Below are 17,535 nucleotides of genomic sequence, written 5' to 3'. Positions count from 1 at the left end.
AGATCCTGATTATTTTCACCCTGTATGTAATGCTGGGAAGGAACCGGGGAAGAGGAGGAAGGGAGATGTGCCAGTAGCTCATAGCTCCTTGGCTCTTGTCCTTTGAATGGCTTCCTTGAGGCTGGAGTGAAAAAACAGAAAATCTTAATGAGATGTCTGGTTCTTTCATCTGCATATGTTCTGGCGGGAGCTAAAATAAGGAGAGCTGAAACGGGTCATAGGCACTGAAAGATGGGTCTGTGGACCATGGTTTAATTGCTGCTTTAGGGCTTGGTGGTTTCCATTTCCAAAGCTTATAGACAGCTGTTAGAAGCTCAGCATGCTGTAGCATAGTGCTGCTTATTCTGGAGCCTGTATTCCTGAATTTGAGGCCTTTTTGCTTGTATCTAGCCCAGCCTTTCATCTGAAAGATTTCTTTATCTTTTTCACTATGTGCGTTGACAGCCTTTGTTAGCTGTCATTCACTGTGAGAAATTAACCTGCTATTTACACGACTTTTTACGTTTTCAAAGTGATTTAGAGAGTTGAGCTAGTTAGTAAGTGGCTCTGCTGACATGATCTTTTATTTTCTGTCCTAGAAGGGAGAACTGTTATGGTCTTGCCTATTTATGCACTGTGATTGCACTGATTTTATTATATCTGTGTACATACAGTCCTTTGCTGTAGTGTCTGACAAATAACAGGTTCTGTGCACTGATTTGCTTGCAGGTCAGGGACAAGAGTTGAAAGATCTGCGCTACATATAAAAAATTCATCAGGAGTTTGGGGTGAGGAGATAGAGATGGGAAACTGATGGGTCAAAGTCACTAGGAAGCAGTTAAAGTGCAACCTGAAGTAAGGAGTTTGGAGAAAACAGAGGGGAAATTGCTGAACTCATGTATACATTCCTTCCAGAGGACAGCTTTGGGTTTTGAGGCTTTTAAAAGGAACATTTTCTTTTAACTTTCTCTGTGTTTTTGGTGTTTTGTTTTTTTTTTTCAAAAAATGATCACAACACAAACCTGACTTTATTCATGCTTTGTGATCATGAATATACTTTAGTGTAAAAATATGGATATGACCAATGATTGGGTTCTGGAACTGGGTCCTTTCAGCATCAAAGAAAAATAACTAATCTGATTGAAGAGCTTTCTGCATATGGGTAATGAGACTAGATAGCTGTAGAAGTAGTAGCACCCACCAAGGAAATCTTTATAATATTTTTGTAGCTACCAATGATGTAGCTGAATAGTGAGATGCTATGCCTACATTAAGAGTTTGGGGACTTGTTTCACTTGATTAAAAGTGAACTGTGTAGCATTTACAGCATTGGAAATTTTAAGTCTGTATTTAACTGTGCTTATGTTGAAATACCAGCACTGCTGGAGGATGTAAAGTGTTGTGTGATGCGGGGATATGTACGTGTGACGGTTGTGGGAAGAAGTTAGGGATGAGTATGGTGTCCTCAAACTGGCAGTAGTCTGGTTTGGAGTAAAGCAAGGCTGTGTCAAAAAAATGGCTTTGCAAATTTGAAGCATCTTAAAATAAATGATATTGCATGTCTTAGTTCTGTTTTTTAGCTTGATGCTTCCTAAATTAGTATTTCTTTTAAACACACTATATCTAGTAATATTATAAAATATTTACTTAAGATACTGTGCTTAATAACTGTTTATTTTTTAAATTGTTTTGTCTTCTAGGTGCGATTTATCACCAAAATATGGCATCCCAATATTAGTTCGGTCACTGGCGCCATTTGTTTGGATATTCTGAAAGATCAATGGTAAGATTCCATATAGAATCCGTATAGAATCAAACATACCAGTGTCTTGGATAGGAGGCCACAGCTCGTGTTGCTTTTCATTTTGCATTTGTTGTTTGAGGTGTAGTTCAGTATTTGAGGTGTATTTCAGTACGGTATTCTAAGTTGAAAAGATAAAAATGAAATTATTAGTTGGTAGTTTTGGAAAGTACTAAGTAGCTACTATATAGAAAGCTTCTAAAAAAAATTTAATGTTAGAGTGACCATTTCATTGTTGTTGGTGTTTTAGGTATTTCTGAAGGAGTTAATTTTATTTGATTCTTTTTCATGAACAAGTGCTACCTGTTGCGTCCTGAATTCTGTCCTTTCAGCTTCCTGAGGTGTAAGCAGAAAAAAAAAAGTGCTTTTCTTCATTCTTGACTTCTACTTCCAAATAAAAACTGGTTCTGATAGAGCTAAAACAGTGTATGAAGTGAGCCTGGGAGTACAAAAGGGAACAAGTCAGCAATAGGAGGGGGAGAAGAGACTGACTGTATTGGTTCTGCCTCAGTTATTACTGATGACATTTGATTTTTTGCCTCTGTAAACCATTTGCCTATTAGTTGCTGGTCAGTTGCTGACTTTCAGTTACTTAATGTTACTGAAAAAGTTTTAATAGCCAAAATCTGTGGAATAGACCTTATGAGTGTTTTCTCATAGTATCAAAAGTTATGTGACTTTTGATAAGTATCTTCAAGGCTAAACTTCCTACACTGGAGTTCTTAAATGTCATGTTTCTCCAATGATGCTTATCTAGTATTTTCCCCTAAAACTTTGAGAAAAGCTGGTTCCTAGTAGAAGTAATGCTTATCTGTCACATTCCGAATTAACACCAAAGTAATTTAGCATCTTTTTAAAGTACTTTTATCTTCATATTACTTCAGTATATTCCCTAATTAGTGTCTTCTGTGGAGAAGGGTTGGATGATCTTGCTTTTGTGGCAATGGACTGAGATTCAGGAGACCACATCTTGGTTTCCAGCCCTGGAACAGGTCATTTGTTGTCTTTCAGCATTGTCAAACATTGTGACTTGAAACAGTCTCACAAAATTCAGCTTTACCCCAAAACTGCTGTTTTAAGAATGAATGAAGCAGTTAATAGCTTTAAGATTAAAGTTTCTGAACTTTTCAGTCCTCATTCAAGCTAAAAACTATAAAATACCAAAAGGCAACAAAAATCTAGAGAAATAATCAGCTTCAGCTTATTTTTAATTTATTTTAGTCAAATCCATTGAGATTTGGAAAGGAGAAACAGGAGAGGAGGTTTGACTTATGTTCTTGTAACCTTTGAAAGTCAGGTCCTGTATAGATAACTTAATCTGTGCCTTAGTTCTGCCTGATTAAAAAAGCCATTAATACCTTCCTTCACTAGGATATGTACAGGTAAGGAGTCGTGGAACAAGAACTTGCCTTCTGTATTTAAACTGGCTGGCACAGGGATCACCATTATTATGCCACTTAAATACTGCTAAGTTCTTCCTTTGAAACACTGTCTTCATCTGGAAGGACTAAGGAAAGAATTTGGTAGAACTTGGTGGTGGCAGGGGGAGGTTTCCTATTTACTGTAATATAATCCCTTTTCAGATGATCCTTAATGTAATGATCCCTTCATTTTCTAGTGGTGCTCTGTAAGTTTTGTTTGGTTTTTAATCATAGAATAGTAAATGAAATTCACTTGAGTGTTGTTGAAGTGCTTGTCCAAGGCTCTGGTCCTTTGAAGGAGAAGAAGCTGTTGTGGCTACCTCAATCCTTTCTTGTTTCAAGGATATCAGTATTGTGATAGATAAGCCTTTTCCTTCCCCCTCTGAGCACCTTCCTAAAACTTCCTAAGCTGTATGAATGGTTAACATTGTTTAAAGCACCGCCCCCAACTTTGACAACATAATGGATTTCACCAAGCATTCAAAGGCGAATGGGACGACTGCAATTCTGAAATATTCTGATGACATATTTAGTTCCACGGTCTCTCTTGTCAAATCTTTTAGTAAGAAGCTCTGTTTCTCAAGTGCCGCTTCATTGACTTTGTAATGCTCTTAACTGAATAATGCTGCTCTTGTTGCTGTGTTTAAATGTAAGTCTCAAATTCAAATGCATATCTCTGTTTCAGTGAGGTCAATGGGAGTTGAAGGATGGAATATGGGCCTGTGGGACTTAATAGGCTGTCTTTAAAGAGTTAAACTGATAGAATACTCGTATGATGAATACAAATACAAAGATTTTAATGTGTAAAGTCTTTTCCCTGCTCATCCATCCCATGATAATGATTTTTCTGTTCTAATGAGCGTAGTTGAAATACTGTTCTGTGTATTGACAGGAGGTTTTATCAGTTTGCAAGGGAATGTCTTTAAATTGTTTTTTAATGAGTTTAATGAAATTTTCTCCACAGTATACACTTACTGCTGTAATTCTTTGCAGCTGTGGATTTTCAACATGTTTAGATTTGTAAATACCTGTTATGCCAGTTTGCTTGCAGAACAGCTACTGTTTGCTGGTAGAGTTAGGGATATGATTTTTGTAGGAGGAACTCTGTTTAAGTTGATCTGATATGACTTTGATTTTGTGGTTTCACTTGCTGTACCTTATACTTCCAGGCTAGTATTCTGTCTCAAAATATTATTCTTAAATATGAAGGCTATCTGATACTGTTCATTGAAACCTGAGGACTAGATTACTTGAAAGTTACTCTGTTTAAATCTCTTGAGCAGTGGTTATCAAGCGAACGTGTTGTGGCTGTATGTGGCTATGAAAAACTCCTGACTGTTGTTGTTTTGACAGTCAAAATAAAAATGAATAATTATTACTTTTTTCCTAGTGGCTGTACCGGAGGATTCACACTTCAGTTGTAGTTGAGGTTCAGAAATTGTTATTATAAGAGAATACAATTTTAATAAATATGTAAGCAACAGCCAGCTTTTGATTCTGGGCATATAAAACTGCTGGGTTTTGTCCAGGTATTTGAGGAGCAGTGAGCGTCTTCAAAACTCTGAGAAAAATGCAGAGAATATTAACATTGTTTGAGGAAACTCTTCAGTAAGTGGTCTGTCTTTCCCTCCCTGCACTCTATCAAAGCTATTCTGTTCTCTTTTATTTTCCCTACTGGATGCCCAGTCTTGCATTTCTCCTGTAAATAGTGACTGTACACCAGGCATCTGCTTGAAGGCCTTATTCATTTCCTCCCTCCTTCAAGATTCCATAAGGCCTTGGTACAAGTTCCCAGAGCTTTTTTTTTTTCCTTGGGTTAACAAGCTTAGTTATTTCACAAATGGAATAAATATTGCAGATTTTCCTTAAAAAAATAAAAAAAATAGAAATTGTTCCCAGTAGCCATATTTGGTTGACAGAGCAGAGCAGCAATCTGCTGGCTGCAGCTGTTCCTGTTGTTCTGCTGGGATACCCCTCAGCGTAACTAGAGAGAGCGTTTCCAGAGAGGAATGTACAGAGCATAAGTAAAAACTTCCTAAATGGAAAATTACTTAGCCTTTAAAAAGGAAGAAAAAGAAAAACTGGCAGTGTTTCATAATCCTCTTAAGACTTTTTCAGCTCATCAAAAGGTAGGAGATTTCTTACCTCAGGCATGCTGGGCACAGCTGGCTTGCTGTGCTTTTTAATATTATCGCTATATTCACCCAAACTAGGAGTGCCTTTTTTTTTTTTTTTTTAAAAATGGAAATGCCCTAAGATATTACCCAAAAAAAAGTGTAACTAAAACATATCAGCTTGCTTTGTTCTGATTCACTCCAGGCTTCCCCTGCTGTTTAACAAATGCGATGCCAATAGAAAGCCTGGTTTTTGTTAGGATGTCCAGAGTGGAGGCTTCTAGTTTGAAGTTCTTGGAGGGACAATGGGAGCTCTTTGCAGCTCACTAGGAGATGTTAGGGACATCTACTTAACAGGGGGAAAGGCCAAACTTGCAAGCCTGCATAGTGGTAAAATAGCATTTTGGAAAGGGAGTGAGAGTCGAGGGTTTGTCACAAAAGTTTAGGACAGAGGCAGCCTACTACTGTGCGCAGGGTAAGATGCTGGGGTGTAGGATATTTTTTGCCTGCTAAACTCATGATACAAGTTGTCTGCTTTTTGTTGGTAAGGCTTCTGCTGGAGTAGTGTGCCCACTTTGAGCGTTGCATTCCAAGAAAGATGGGAACCACAGGAAGAATTCAGAGTAAGGTAGCAAGAATGATGGTCTAAGCAAATACAACCTACAGTGACAGACTGAAAGGAAAGCCATTTCAGCATGTGGAGTATCAAGCGTGGTGAAGCATTGAAATAAATTTTCAAAGAAACTTGTGAGGCTCCAGTGAAGAACAGATTAGACACAAGTCTGTCAGGAGCGATGCAAAACCTTGCCTTTGGCAAGGAGGGGGAAAAAACCTAAAATGCATGTAGCTACCTTAAGTTACCAAAGAGAATTGTTTGAACACCACCAAGATGTGCAAAAATCCACACTCACAGCAAAAGGTAATGGGAAGAAAGAAGAGCTTTTTAAGATACTTGGAAAGTAAGAATCTCTTTTTAGCTGTCCCTCCAGTTTCTTCTGGGAATCTCGATTTATGTCTGAAAAATTAAGACTAAGCTACACAGAAAACTTCAAGACTTCTGCTTTCTTTGACTGGGAAAGCTAATTGGTGTCCTAAAGGTAGAAAATGTTACATGAGTATAAGATGGTTACATGGAATGCTTTGTATTAATCACAAAAATGTAATTTCCTTTTTTTAATACGGTAGCTGAAGGGTTTCTTTTATGATTTAAGGCTTCTTTAAAAAAAACAAAACTTGTGTCCAATGAAGACTTTGTCTTATTATGCATGATATGTGAAAGCCATTTTGAGGTTTGAAAACAAGTTGTAAAGTACATTTTTAAACCTTTTTACATATATAACTGAACTAGTCTTGTCTACAAACTTATTATTTTAGTGTTTGAGTTCTCTGAGCGTATAGCCATCTGTATACCCACATGGATGAGGTATTTTTATTACTCATTTTGAAATTGGAATGTCAGAACAGAAGTTCAAGTCCTAGTATGCTTTGTATAAAAATCTACAAACGTAACAGATGAGCAGGGACTGAAAGAGCCTGGCAGTCTTCAAAGCCAGAGATGGCTGGAGCCAGCACAGAACTTGTGTTCTAGGCTTCCACAGCACTTTTCGGGCTTTATTAATGCCCTCTGCTCCCCAAGGTATGTTTTCTGTTCCTGGAAGAAACAGTGTAGATGGAAGAAAATTGCATGTAAAAGCGGCACAAGTAGCTGTGACCCCTCCTGTGTCATCTTCTCTACTTTAAATGCTGGCAGCATTTTCAGATGTCTCTAGGATTTCTGTAAAGAAAAGTGCAGAGCAGCTTTTATTTGCTGAAAGTAACCACAGCATCAGTTGATCGATATCTCATGTTAAGTCTGTCTTTAATTAGAGTAATACAATTACTTAACTGGAATTCACTGCATAAAAAATGGTTAAATCTATTTGAGCATAGTGAGGCTGGAAAGACTTGGCATTCTGTGACATCAGAATGCTGGAATAGTAAACATGTTGCTTTACATTAATTTAATGCTAGCAGATACCACTTTGAGTTATGTCAACAGTGTGTACATAAGATTAATTTCAGTGCAGTATTAACCAAAAGAGGCCACAAAGAACAGGACATTATAAAAGCAAAATAGTGTAGGTACCTGTAAAGCAAAAATGTTTCTTTGTTCTTTCAGTGAGGTGTTTGTGTGTGTGATTTAGGTGTGGAAAACCAAGATGCTTTGTATTCCTGGGTTTACTATGTTAGCTAGGCTGTCATCATACAACTGAGGATGTTTCAGTAAGTAGGTGTTCTTTATCTGATTATGTTTAATCTTACTAGTTAATCCTCTGTATTGTCATTTAAAGAAATATTTGGCTTGGAAGAAGCATTGAGCTTGGAACTATGAAGACTTAAATTTTTAAAGTGAGAGAGAATCTGAAATTCTAGGGGGGAAAAGTTTAGTTGCTAAGGAATTCTTTCGGAAAAGAGGTTTGGTGATTTATCAGAATTCAGTTCTAAAAGCAGGACAATATTTTTTAAAATATTTTAGACTGCAAAGTTCAGCTTGAGGGACTTCAAGCTCATGTGGCAGTTGGAATGAGACAATATGTGCTAATTAGACTGTTATTTTGGATGTTGCTTGCTGGAGTTTTGATGTAGAACACTGCACTGTGAAAGCTCAGTGATGATTGTCAAGCTGGAGAAAAACTTCTAGGAAAAATCTTCTAGAATTAGAAACAATTAGGGAGGAATGCCATGTTGGAATGGTTAGTGGCATAGCAGGAAAGCTGTCCATGCAGACACCTAGGAATATAATATTTGGGTGTCACAAGTGTACCCCGACACTTTGCCAGCATCTGTTCTCTGTTCATTGTTACACTCTGCTAGAGTACCTCCATACAGGGCCCTGGGATTGGAAAGCAGATAACTTCATGAAATATGAGAATGGAAATAGATTTGCAAACAGTTTCCTTTGTGTCTGGACCTTTGGGTCAAATTCTACCTCACCTACTCTAGTAGACTATTTACTTTTGGTCTGCTGAAAAGAATAAACTACTTTCTGTTGATTAAAAATTGAACAGTTTTTCTGTAAGAAATCGGCTGCTCGGATGCCTGTGTTTCAGAACTTTTCTCTGGCGTTTCGTGTGCTCTAACCATTTTGCTCAAATCTAAGATGTCACATTTCCACCTTTCTACTAGTGCTTAAGCAGAGTAAGCAGTTCTGTGTATTGATCTGAGTGTCTGTCTGCCTTCTCCACAGTGATTAACAGTCTGCTTAACTCTTGAAATCAACTGAAATACTGAACTTTTACAGGTTCTATGGGGTCCTTGTTTGGTTTCCAGTGTGCGCCAGCTGAAATGATAGGTCAGAGATGGTATTCGTGGTCAAAATCTGATTCAACTCTACATTTAAAATGTCACATTTTTCCAGATTTGCAGTGTGTAACAATCTTGTGCTTTTACTTTTCTGTTTATTGACTTCTATGAATGTCCTTGGTTTTCCATTACTAAATCATTGAAGTCTTTTATTCCAAATATACTTTGAGATCAAGGTGAATTAGGAGACCGTAGAACCTTAGTAAGTTCCAACTCTAAAACTACACTACCTCCAATGGGTTTCTTTCGTGGGGTACGGGAGTCACTTTACAGCACCATCATGATTACACAATGGTTTCCTGCTTCTGACAGTTATGTCAGGTTGAAACAAGAGGAAGCTGAGATCTTCAATTGCACATTCTGTAATACCCAAACGTTTTTGTTGTTATAGTAGTAGCAATTCATTATATAAACTGTTAAATTTTCTTGGAAAATGTCGTCTTAGAACTGCTGCAATGCAAAAGGTACCTATTGTATAAAATTTCTTATCTGTTCCAAGTATTTTAAAATATAGGTCACTATTTTTGTGTATGCTATTTGGCTGTGAAGAGTGCCAGCAGAGGGAGCACACATGGGCTGCCAGTTCAGTACCTAGACCTTGCTAAAGGTGCTGTTAATGGTAGTAAGGATGACACAAACTTCAAATGGGTGTACTTTTTTTTCCAGGTGAAATGAATTCTCTTAAAGTGGGTATGGTCAAATGTGTAGGTCAAGGACTGCATTTTTCCAAAAGCTTAAGAAAGAATTGTTAGTAAGTCCACATTTAAAACCTTATTTAAGTACACATAGTGAATAATATTCCAATACCTGTAAGCTGCCATGGTTTAAAATTACAGTTTTTAGACTTACAGTATGTGTACTCTTGTATCTTCTATGATACTAGTACAGCAACAGCAAAAGTGAGTGCAGACATGGGCTTCAGTAAAGTACTTTTCACTTTTTTATTTTAGGGCAGCAGCAATGACTCTAAGAACAGTGTTGTTATCACTGCAAGCATTGTTGGCAGCTGCAGAGCCAGATGATCCCCAAGATGCAGTAGTGGCAAACCAGGTGAGATACTCAGTTTTTGCCCTGCAGTAAGTGTGAGTTATTGTGGTGTTTTGTGCTCTTTACTCTTTGGATGCCAGAGTAAGCAGGTTTTTTTTTTACAATGTTGGGAGGTTTATTTTGTTAGTTTGGTTCCTTATTTAGCTTCTCAGAAATGTCAGGAGATAATGGTATAGTAAAATGAATTCCAGTATAACTTCTCTTTTAAAATCTAAGGCTTCTAGGGTAAGAAAAGCAATTTGTATTGCTGTAAAATGAGTTTTAACTTGGTGTTCATTTGATTTGGCTTGATATGTTCCTGCTCTTCCAGATTAATGAGTATCGCTGAGCATTATATTTTTTTATGTCAATTTTATAAATAGTGACTTTAAATGAATTGCATTTAATCCCAAGGAACAATTCATCTGAATGAAGCATCTTATATATTTTTGCCTTGGCAAGTACTCGAGATGCCATTTCAAGCAGTGACTAAAATGGTTATCAGTAGAATTCTATCATCGACAGAGCTTGTTACCCTTTGGACAGTAGCAATAACTTACAAAAAACCTAATAATGATAAAATGCCCTATGTCATACAAGGACTGACTAGTTCTATTTAAAGTGTTGGTGAACATTAGGAGTGGTTGTTGCATAACATAAGTCTGACAATTTTCAACAGAGTCCCAAGTATGGGCATGTTGTTTTCTTTTTTACTCTGGGGAGAGAGAGGAGGCCCAGCTTCCCCACAGACTGGTGGTATATTTTGGTAGCAAAAGAAGTGAGCGAGTAGAAAAGGTTCTTCCAACATCAATCTTGTCTTTGTCTCCCATAAATCAGGCCCTTCTGGGTTAGGGTGACTTCAGTGTGTGCCCCTTCCCTCAAAAGGTGGATACATCAGCAGTTCATCAAACCTGTCAGGATTTGGAGGAAACGCGGAGATCGAGGGTAGCTCGTTGCACCACTGGGCGAGCGGGAGCTTTTGCAGGGATTGCTTGTGGGATCCTGCGGCGCCGTACGGCTGCTCTGAACAAATGTCCCTGAACATTCTGTCTGACTGAATAGCTCTGCACAGAGGCCAGCAAGGCCCGATGCGTGCCCTTGCTGTCATGCTCTCCCTTTATTTAACAAAACCATTTAAAAAAACCCAAACCATGCATAAGATTTCCTATTCTGGCCCTGATGGTAGAATTTAGTGTGGGAATCGTAACAGTCTTACAGAAGCACTTGAGCTGGAATGAGAGGTTTTTCTCAGGCAAAAAAAAATTTAATGAATCTTCCTAGGTTCTGAAGAGCAGTTTCCCAGGCTGTCTCTCAGGTGCTTGTGGGGATGTGTCCAGTGGGACTGTAGCAAGGCTGATGTGGGAGGAGGATTTGGTTTCTCCTGTTCCCTGCAAATGTCTGCATGAAAATGAGACTTGGGTTTGACCTGGTGTTATAAACATGTATATATAAGTAGAAAGTGATTATAATGTCTTTGAAATTTGGTAGTAAATCCCAGTTCCTTAGTGTGTTGTTTTTTGGTAAGGTCTTTTTTAGTGTGGGATTTCTTGTTTTTGTTTTAGTTTTTTCAGAACTAAAATTCACAAGGAATTAGTTAACCTCTGTACTAATTTTTCATCATTTTAATTTTCTAAACTGTGTGTTCGACTACTAAGCTGTCCAGGTAAGTGGCAGTGTCTTACAAGCTCTCAAGCTGAATCCCAGGGAGAACACAGGGAGAACTCCTGTTTGAATAATGGCAGTATTTTCAGGCACCAGCTGTCTGGTGTCAAAACTACTTCAGCTAGCTGCTGGTTTGGGGCGGGGGGGGGGAGGTTTTGAGTACAGCAAGATTAGCTGCTTCAGATTCCCGATATAGAAACATCAGTAAAAGGTGCCTTTAGGCTTTTCTCAATTCAGTGAGAAGCTAGATTATTTACAGATATCTAAGTAAAGGAATTTTATTTATAGAACACTGAAAGCTAGTTCAGAATAAAATGTAGTTGTGCAGTTATGACTAATCCTTTGCACTTCAGCTAGTTGCTTTCTAGGCTTGGCAATGTTCTCAAAAATACTTAAAAGAAAAAAAGGGGAAGATCTCTTAAGAGCAGAAGAATATAATACTTCAAGATACTACTGATGCTTCAGTTAATCCTTCTTCTTTTCTAGTCATTACAACCAAGGAAATGTATTACAGAACGCAGTGTTTGAGTCAGTGACTTATTTGCGAAGATAGATTGATGCCTGTGTTTGTTTTAATGCCATTTATGGATAGTAAATATACAAATTACTCTATGTGGAGCAGAATTAGTGGGAGGTGCACAAAGCACACAGTGCAGTCAGTGTAGCTGGTGTGTGGTGCTGTAGGAGAGGTAAAATGAAATGTGCAGCAGTATTGTGTTCCCTTTGACAGTGCTTTATAGATTTAATGAGTCTCTTCATGTGAATATAAAATGCTTAGAATGATAATTGGCTGGTTTCTGTCCTTAATATTACCATATATTTAAATAAGATAGTTCCCAATATCTTGTCTTATTACTTGGTGCTAAAAGTTATTATGTATCTAAAGGTGGGAATGCCTATTTAAAAAAGTTTAATGATTAAAGAGTTTTTAGTACAAACCCTTAAACTTTTTATTACATACAAAAGTTGCTAAAAAAGAAAACGTACCTTGCTTTTCTGAGTACAGTGTATGACAGATGACCTACTTTCTTGGCTTTTGAGTTCTTGGTGCAGGCTGAAAACTCTGTGATAAAGTCCATTCTGTAGACGAGAAAATTTGTTAGTGACAAGATTGTTGCAAAATAATATTTACGTACCCTGCATGATTGATTTTTTTTTTTTTTTTTTTTCCTGGTAAATAATAGCTTGCATAAGATGTTGCAGCTTCCTAGCTTTTTGCACACGCTCACCCATTTTTTTCAGCCTTTTTGTCATGTGTGCTGTCGATATCCTTATTCTCAGGAGGAAGCCTGGTAGTAAAATGTCAGCCCTGACTGAAAAACTGCAGACCTACTTGCAGTATATAAAACCAGGCATATTTTTAAGTGATTAAAGCAATACCATAGAGCAGTGTGCGGTACCTGGACTCGGGAGATGTGAAGTGGGGATAATTTGTGCTCTGCCAGACTGAATATAAATTTTCAGTAGCTGTGCTATATATAGCCACTTTACTTTTGATGGGTGCAACTGAGAGCAGTACCTGACTGTACACGTAAAATGCCTGTAGTGTCTCATTTAACCTAAAACAAACACGTTGAATCAAATGCTTGCCTGAGTTTATCCTACGTGTAATCCTTGCCTCCTGACTTTGTTTCAAAACCAGCAGTATGATCAGTGCGGAACACTGAGATACCGTAGAGAGAACGATGGATTGGAATCTGCCGTATCATCTTGCTTTTTGGTTGGATTGCTGAGTTGATTTAACTTTCCCCTTCTCTCTTTTGTGTAGTACAAACAAAATCCAGAAATGTTTAAACAGACAGCTCGACTTTGGGCACATGTGTATGCTGGAGCACCAGTTTCTAGTCCAGAATACACCAAAAAAATAGAAAACCTTTGTGCTATGGGCTTTGATAGGGTAAGTATATATAACTTAAATACTTTTCAGTAGGGGCAGGGCAAGTACCTGTGTATAAATGCAGGGAGTCATTAGGATAATGAAGTACGCTTGCTTCTTCTGTGACCTCTTGCAGGTATAATCGTTCTGGTTTGCTAATTGTTTTTAAGAATCAGAGTTTTAAAATACTATGTTTTTAGTAAATCTTATGAGCTCTCCCTGCTCTTTTTTGAAAGAATTTTTCTGTAAATTACTGCTTAGGATTTAACAAATGGTAAGAGTGTTGCTTTCTGATTAATCTGTGAACTTTTGATTCCACTTCTCGGAGCTGCAGGTTCACATGCTGAAATTATTGCTTTTGTTTTCTCGTTGCAGAATGCAGTAATAGTGGCCTTGTCTTCAAAATCATGGGATGTAGAGACTGCAACAGAATTACTCCTGAGTAACTGAGCCATGTAGAGAGAGAGCTGCTTCGATAGTCCAGCTTGCCCCTTCTGGAGGAGCATCACCATCTGTTATTTTTAGGATTCTATAATAGATTCTCTTTTAAAACTGGCACTCTTGCCTGATGATGCTATCTAGGCACTATTGGAGACTGAAAAAAAGCGCTCTGTAAATAAAGCTAATTAAACGTCTGTGTAAATTTAAAAAAGGGGAAATACTTTAATTTTTTTTTCTTACTAAATATTGTAAAAATTCTTTGAGCTCAGCTAAAATAATGGGAGAAAAACCATGCCTACTTAGTGTTTAGCAGTGTGACGAAGACTAGCAGGAACTTGCTTCAGGATTTTGATTTAGTGATTCAGAAAGCAACATTTCTTTTGAGTGTTAGTCATCAAAGACTGTTGGTGCCACTCATCACAGCTATCTTACTGTTTTTAACATGGATCCTATGTGCCTGTGGATTGACCTATATTTGCATGCTTGTACTTAATAGACATATTAGGTAGGGTCGCTGAAGAGAGCACCATTGAAATACTCGAGCGTTCTTGTAAATTGTTTTGGTTTTTTTTCCTGAAAGACTTTGAAGACTTACCCAAAGTTCCAAATGGTGACCTGTTCAGAGCCGGTTTCTTTCAAGCTTATTAATTGGGAAACCTGATTCTCCTCTCCCTTACATCATACGGCTGAAAAATCCACACTAGGTTTTGTTTCATCATCTGTGGGTATTATGTGTGCCATTTACAGTAGTCTAGGCTCCTCTTGAAAAATACGTTTTGAGTTACCAGTAACTTTCATCCATCGTGATTTCTACACAATCTCAAAAGGAGTTATGCCTCTATAGCACAAAAAGATGGAGCTGGGGGTTTTTTTGGTTTGGGGTTTTTTTTTGTTTTAAATGGATGTAAAATGTTCTTCAGTACATTCTGGATGATATGATTTCACTGGGTTTGAAGGAGGAGAGAGCTGATTCTCCAGTGTTCTGAGAATTAAAAAAAAAAATTCTTTTGAGTACTTGATATGATGCAATCAGCTGTGTTTTTGTTTTTTCAGCGGTTTTCTAGCTTTATTTTGGGCTTCAATTTAAGGATTGCTTACCAGGTACTTCAAAGTTCATCCTTGCTTGGTTCTTTCTCCAGTTGACGCATGGAGGCTGTGTTGGTGTTTTTTCTGTACATACTTCCAATGCACATAGAAGTAGAAGTGTGTTCTCAATTTAGCTTTCTTTTGGATTGATGTTTCTGATAAACGAGAACTGAAATCTTATCTTGGCTTGTACATAGAGTCAGTCTTGTTATTCGTATTAAAATGACATTTCATCCTGAGTGCAAAAGCTTGAAAATTATTAGTTTTGCAACTTCAAACACTAGCACATCTATTTAAAGAGACCTGTAATGTCTTTGTGAATATGACGCTAACTTTTGAGAATATATCTGACAAGGAAGTTCAGAGAAATCCTGAGACTAGCAAGTGGGGATTGTGGATGATGGAGTACTGTATAAGTCATCTTTTCCATGACGGTTTTTTTTTCCCTCCTAAACTGGATTAATGGGGTGGGGAAATACACGTCTCTCTGGGTATTTTCTGGAGCTATGAAGTACAAGTTGAAATAGTTCTGCACTTCATAGACAGTACGTTATAAATCATACTAGAGGAAATCAGGAACATTATGGTAGCTGTTAAATATCTGGAGCATAGCGATAGGGGAACAGAACCAGCAAATAGAGCTGTAGAGACCTACCTGGTTTGGGGATGTTCCCTGTAATGCCCTGTCTGATGTGTCCAAACTTAAAATATTTCAGGGCACAGGCAGTAAATACTTTGAACTCGTATCAGTGCAATACTAAATGCATTTGCTTCGTCTTTATACTTAACTGCTTTTTAAGGTGTAGTCAATGATTGGTTTTCTTGAGTTAATGTAAATCATTTGTAATGATGCCAAAGGAAATGAGGTTTTTTGTCTTTCCTTATATTTATTTTTTAACAAGGAGCTGCTACCATTCAGCTGGTTTGCTAGGGGAAAACCAGGCATGGTAGGAAATTATGCCACTTGTGTTAATCTCAAGTTGCTGTCTTTTCTGTGTTACAGGCTAAGAACTTCTTGATTGCATCAACAATGTTGTTTTGTGGGTTTTGGTGTGTTTTTTGGTGTTTTTTTTTCCTTTACCCTGGTGGTAATTATAAATTGCTGACTACTGTCCCTTGTTCTTCGCTGCTATTTATCAAAAGAAAGAACTTGGAAAATGTTCTTGGGGACATAAAACTTGTCAATTATGGGCTTCTGAACATGTCTTTTGATAAACTTTCAGTCTGCTAAGAACAGCAGGTTTCTTCAGTGATATCTAAAGGGATAAAGGAAGCCAGGAGGAGGAGCAGAACAGAAGAAATGGTTCTTGGGTGAGCATGGTCACCTCTGAAACAATGTCCTGTTAGGTCTTACTTCTTTCACGAAGTTACCTCATTTTCTTCTCTACTGTAAAACACTCGTCTTCCCCTTTCCCCTTAGAGATGCTGGGTGCTCAGTTTTGCCCACCATCCCTGTGCTTGGTAGCAAAGGTGTCTTGATGCCAGCTCAGGTGCTGGCAGGAGGGAGGCTTCTCGAAGTGAGCTGGGAAGGAAACATGACCCAGCATTTAGGAGGAATCTGTATTTTGGCACACGAGTCCTTTATAAGGAATGTTTTTGTATTTTTGGTAATTATCAGAGTTGAATATAGGGGTATTGTATGAGGTTAGTTCAACCGCAGCTGGTCTGAGCCCTAGGAATTTTGCTGTTAAGTGTTCAGTTTATTGTTGTGAGTTTGTACATACAAAACCTTACTTCTCCTTTCTGTCGCTATATTCAGGGTCCTGCGCAGTCACAGGTGCGGAGTTGCTGTGTGGTCTGCTCCAGCCATGGGCTCAAGCTGCGCACTTACCGCTCTCTCATAACAAGAACATAGAATGTGGGTACAGTTGCTTTCTAAGTACACATAAATCCCACATTGTCTTGCTCTATTGTGTAAGCAGACAGCTTGAAACAGTAGTTTCGAAGTCTGAGTGGCCCCATTTTTTCCAAACAAAGTGTTGGTGATGATGCTTGCTGATTGCCAGAGCGTCCTTCGGATTTTGCTGCTGAACATTTTAATGTGCATCCAGCAAAGTGGTTTATCCTTTGTTTTGCTGAGGAGCAAGAAACTCCGATCTCATCCAGTTCCTCCAAAGAGGAAAGAACAGCTTTGTTCAAAGGTAGAGAAATACCCTTTCCTGTTGCCAAAAGCCCTGACTGTATCCCACCCCCACTTGCCAAATTTCACAGTTTCCTCCCCTTGCTTCTGCAAGCAAGCTGTGCTCTCAGTGTGACAAACTGGTACATTTTGGAGACAAAAACTTAGGAACATATCCTTCTGGAAAGATGCAGCACTTGGTGCTTTTCATTCTCCATATTCCAAGCTTTATTTCTTTTTTTTTTTTTATTGCCACAAAGAACATGGGGCCTTGACTGTAACTGGTTCAGCCATCTGAGTAATGGGGTACTACTGATGTGGTAATATGTCTTGGGTTCTTCTTGTGTTGTGATTTGTTTTGGTTTTTGGTTTGTTTTTTATTAAATTGTCAGTGTATTTAACTGTTTTCTAAGTAAATTAGCATTGTAACTTTGACAGAATAAGTACAGGAGGGTTTTTTTTGTGGTCTGAAAGAAGGAATTAAATAGCCAGAAAGAAGCTTACCTTGTGAGGCCAAATCTGCATTATGTGGTGTGGGTAATGGAAACATTTAAACTATGCAAATTTAAGCTTAACAGCTGTGAATCAGACTAGGCACTTCAGAGCATATGGACTGCTTATTTAATCAGGGAAGGGAGAAAGGGGGGGAATCAAAATATAGTTTCAAA

General features: G+C 38.0%; 1 protein-coding gene across 1 annotated transcript in view; it reads left to right on the top strand.

Moving 5' to 3' along the window:
- The window catches only part of UBE2K (ubiquitin-conjugating enzyme E2K), a gene marked incomplete at its 5' end in the record, with an annotated part of 36,623 nt that extends 22,752 nt beyond the window's left edge, over positions 1 to 13,871 (top strand). Inside the window, 4 exons of the mRNA XM_009869560.1 lie at positions 1,680 to 1,762; positions 9,608 to 9,707; positions 13,114 to 13,242; positions 13,597 to 13,871. Coding sequence (XP_009867862.1) covers positions 1,680 to 1,762; positions 9,608 to 9,707; positions 13,114 to 13,242; positions 13,597 to 13,671 — 387 coding nt within the window. The remainder of the gene's footprint in view (positions 1 to 1,679; positions 1,763 to 9,607; positions 9,708 to 13,113; positions 13,243 to 13,596) is intronic.
- Positions 13,872 to 17,535: the final 3,664 nt, after the last annotated feature.

The sequence above is a fragment of the Apaloderma vittatum genome, unplaced genomic scaffold (genome assembly GCF_000703405.1).
Source record: "Apaloderma vittatum isolate BGI_N311 unplaced genomic scaffold, ASM70340v1 scaffold10085, whole genome shotgun sequence".
Lineage (NCBI taxonomy): Eukaryota > Metazoa > Chordata > Aves > Trogoniformes > Trogonidae > Apaloderma > Apaloderma vittatum.
The sequence above is the reverse complement of the archived record's forward strand: the minus strand, read 5'-3'. Positions and strand labels throughout refer to the sequence as shown.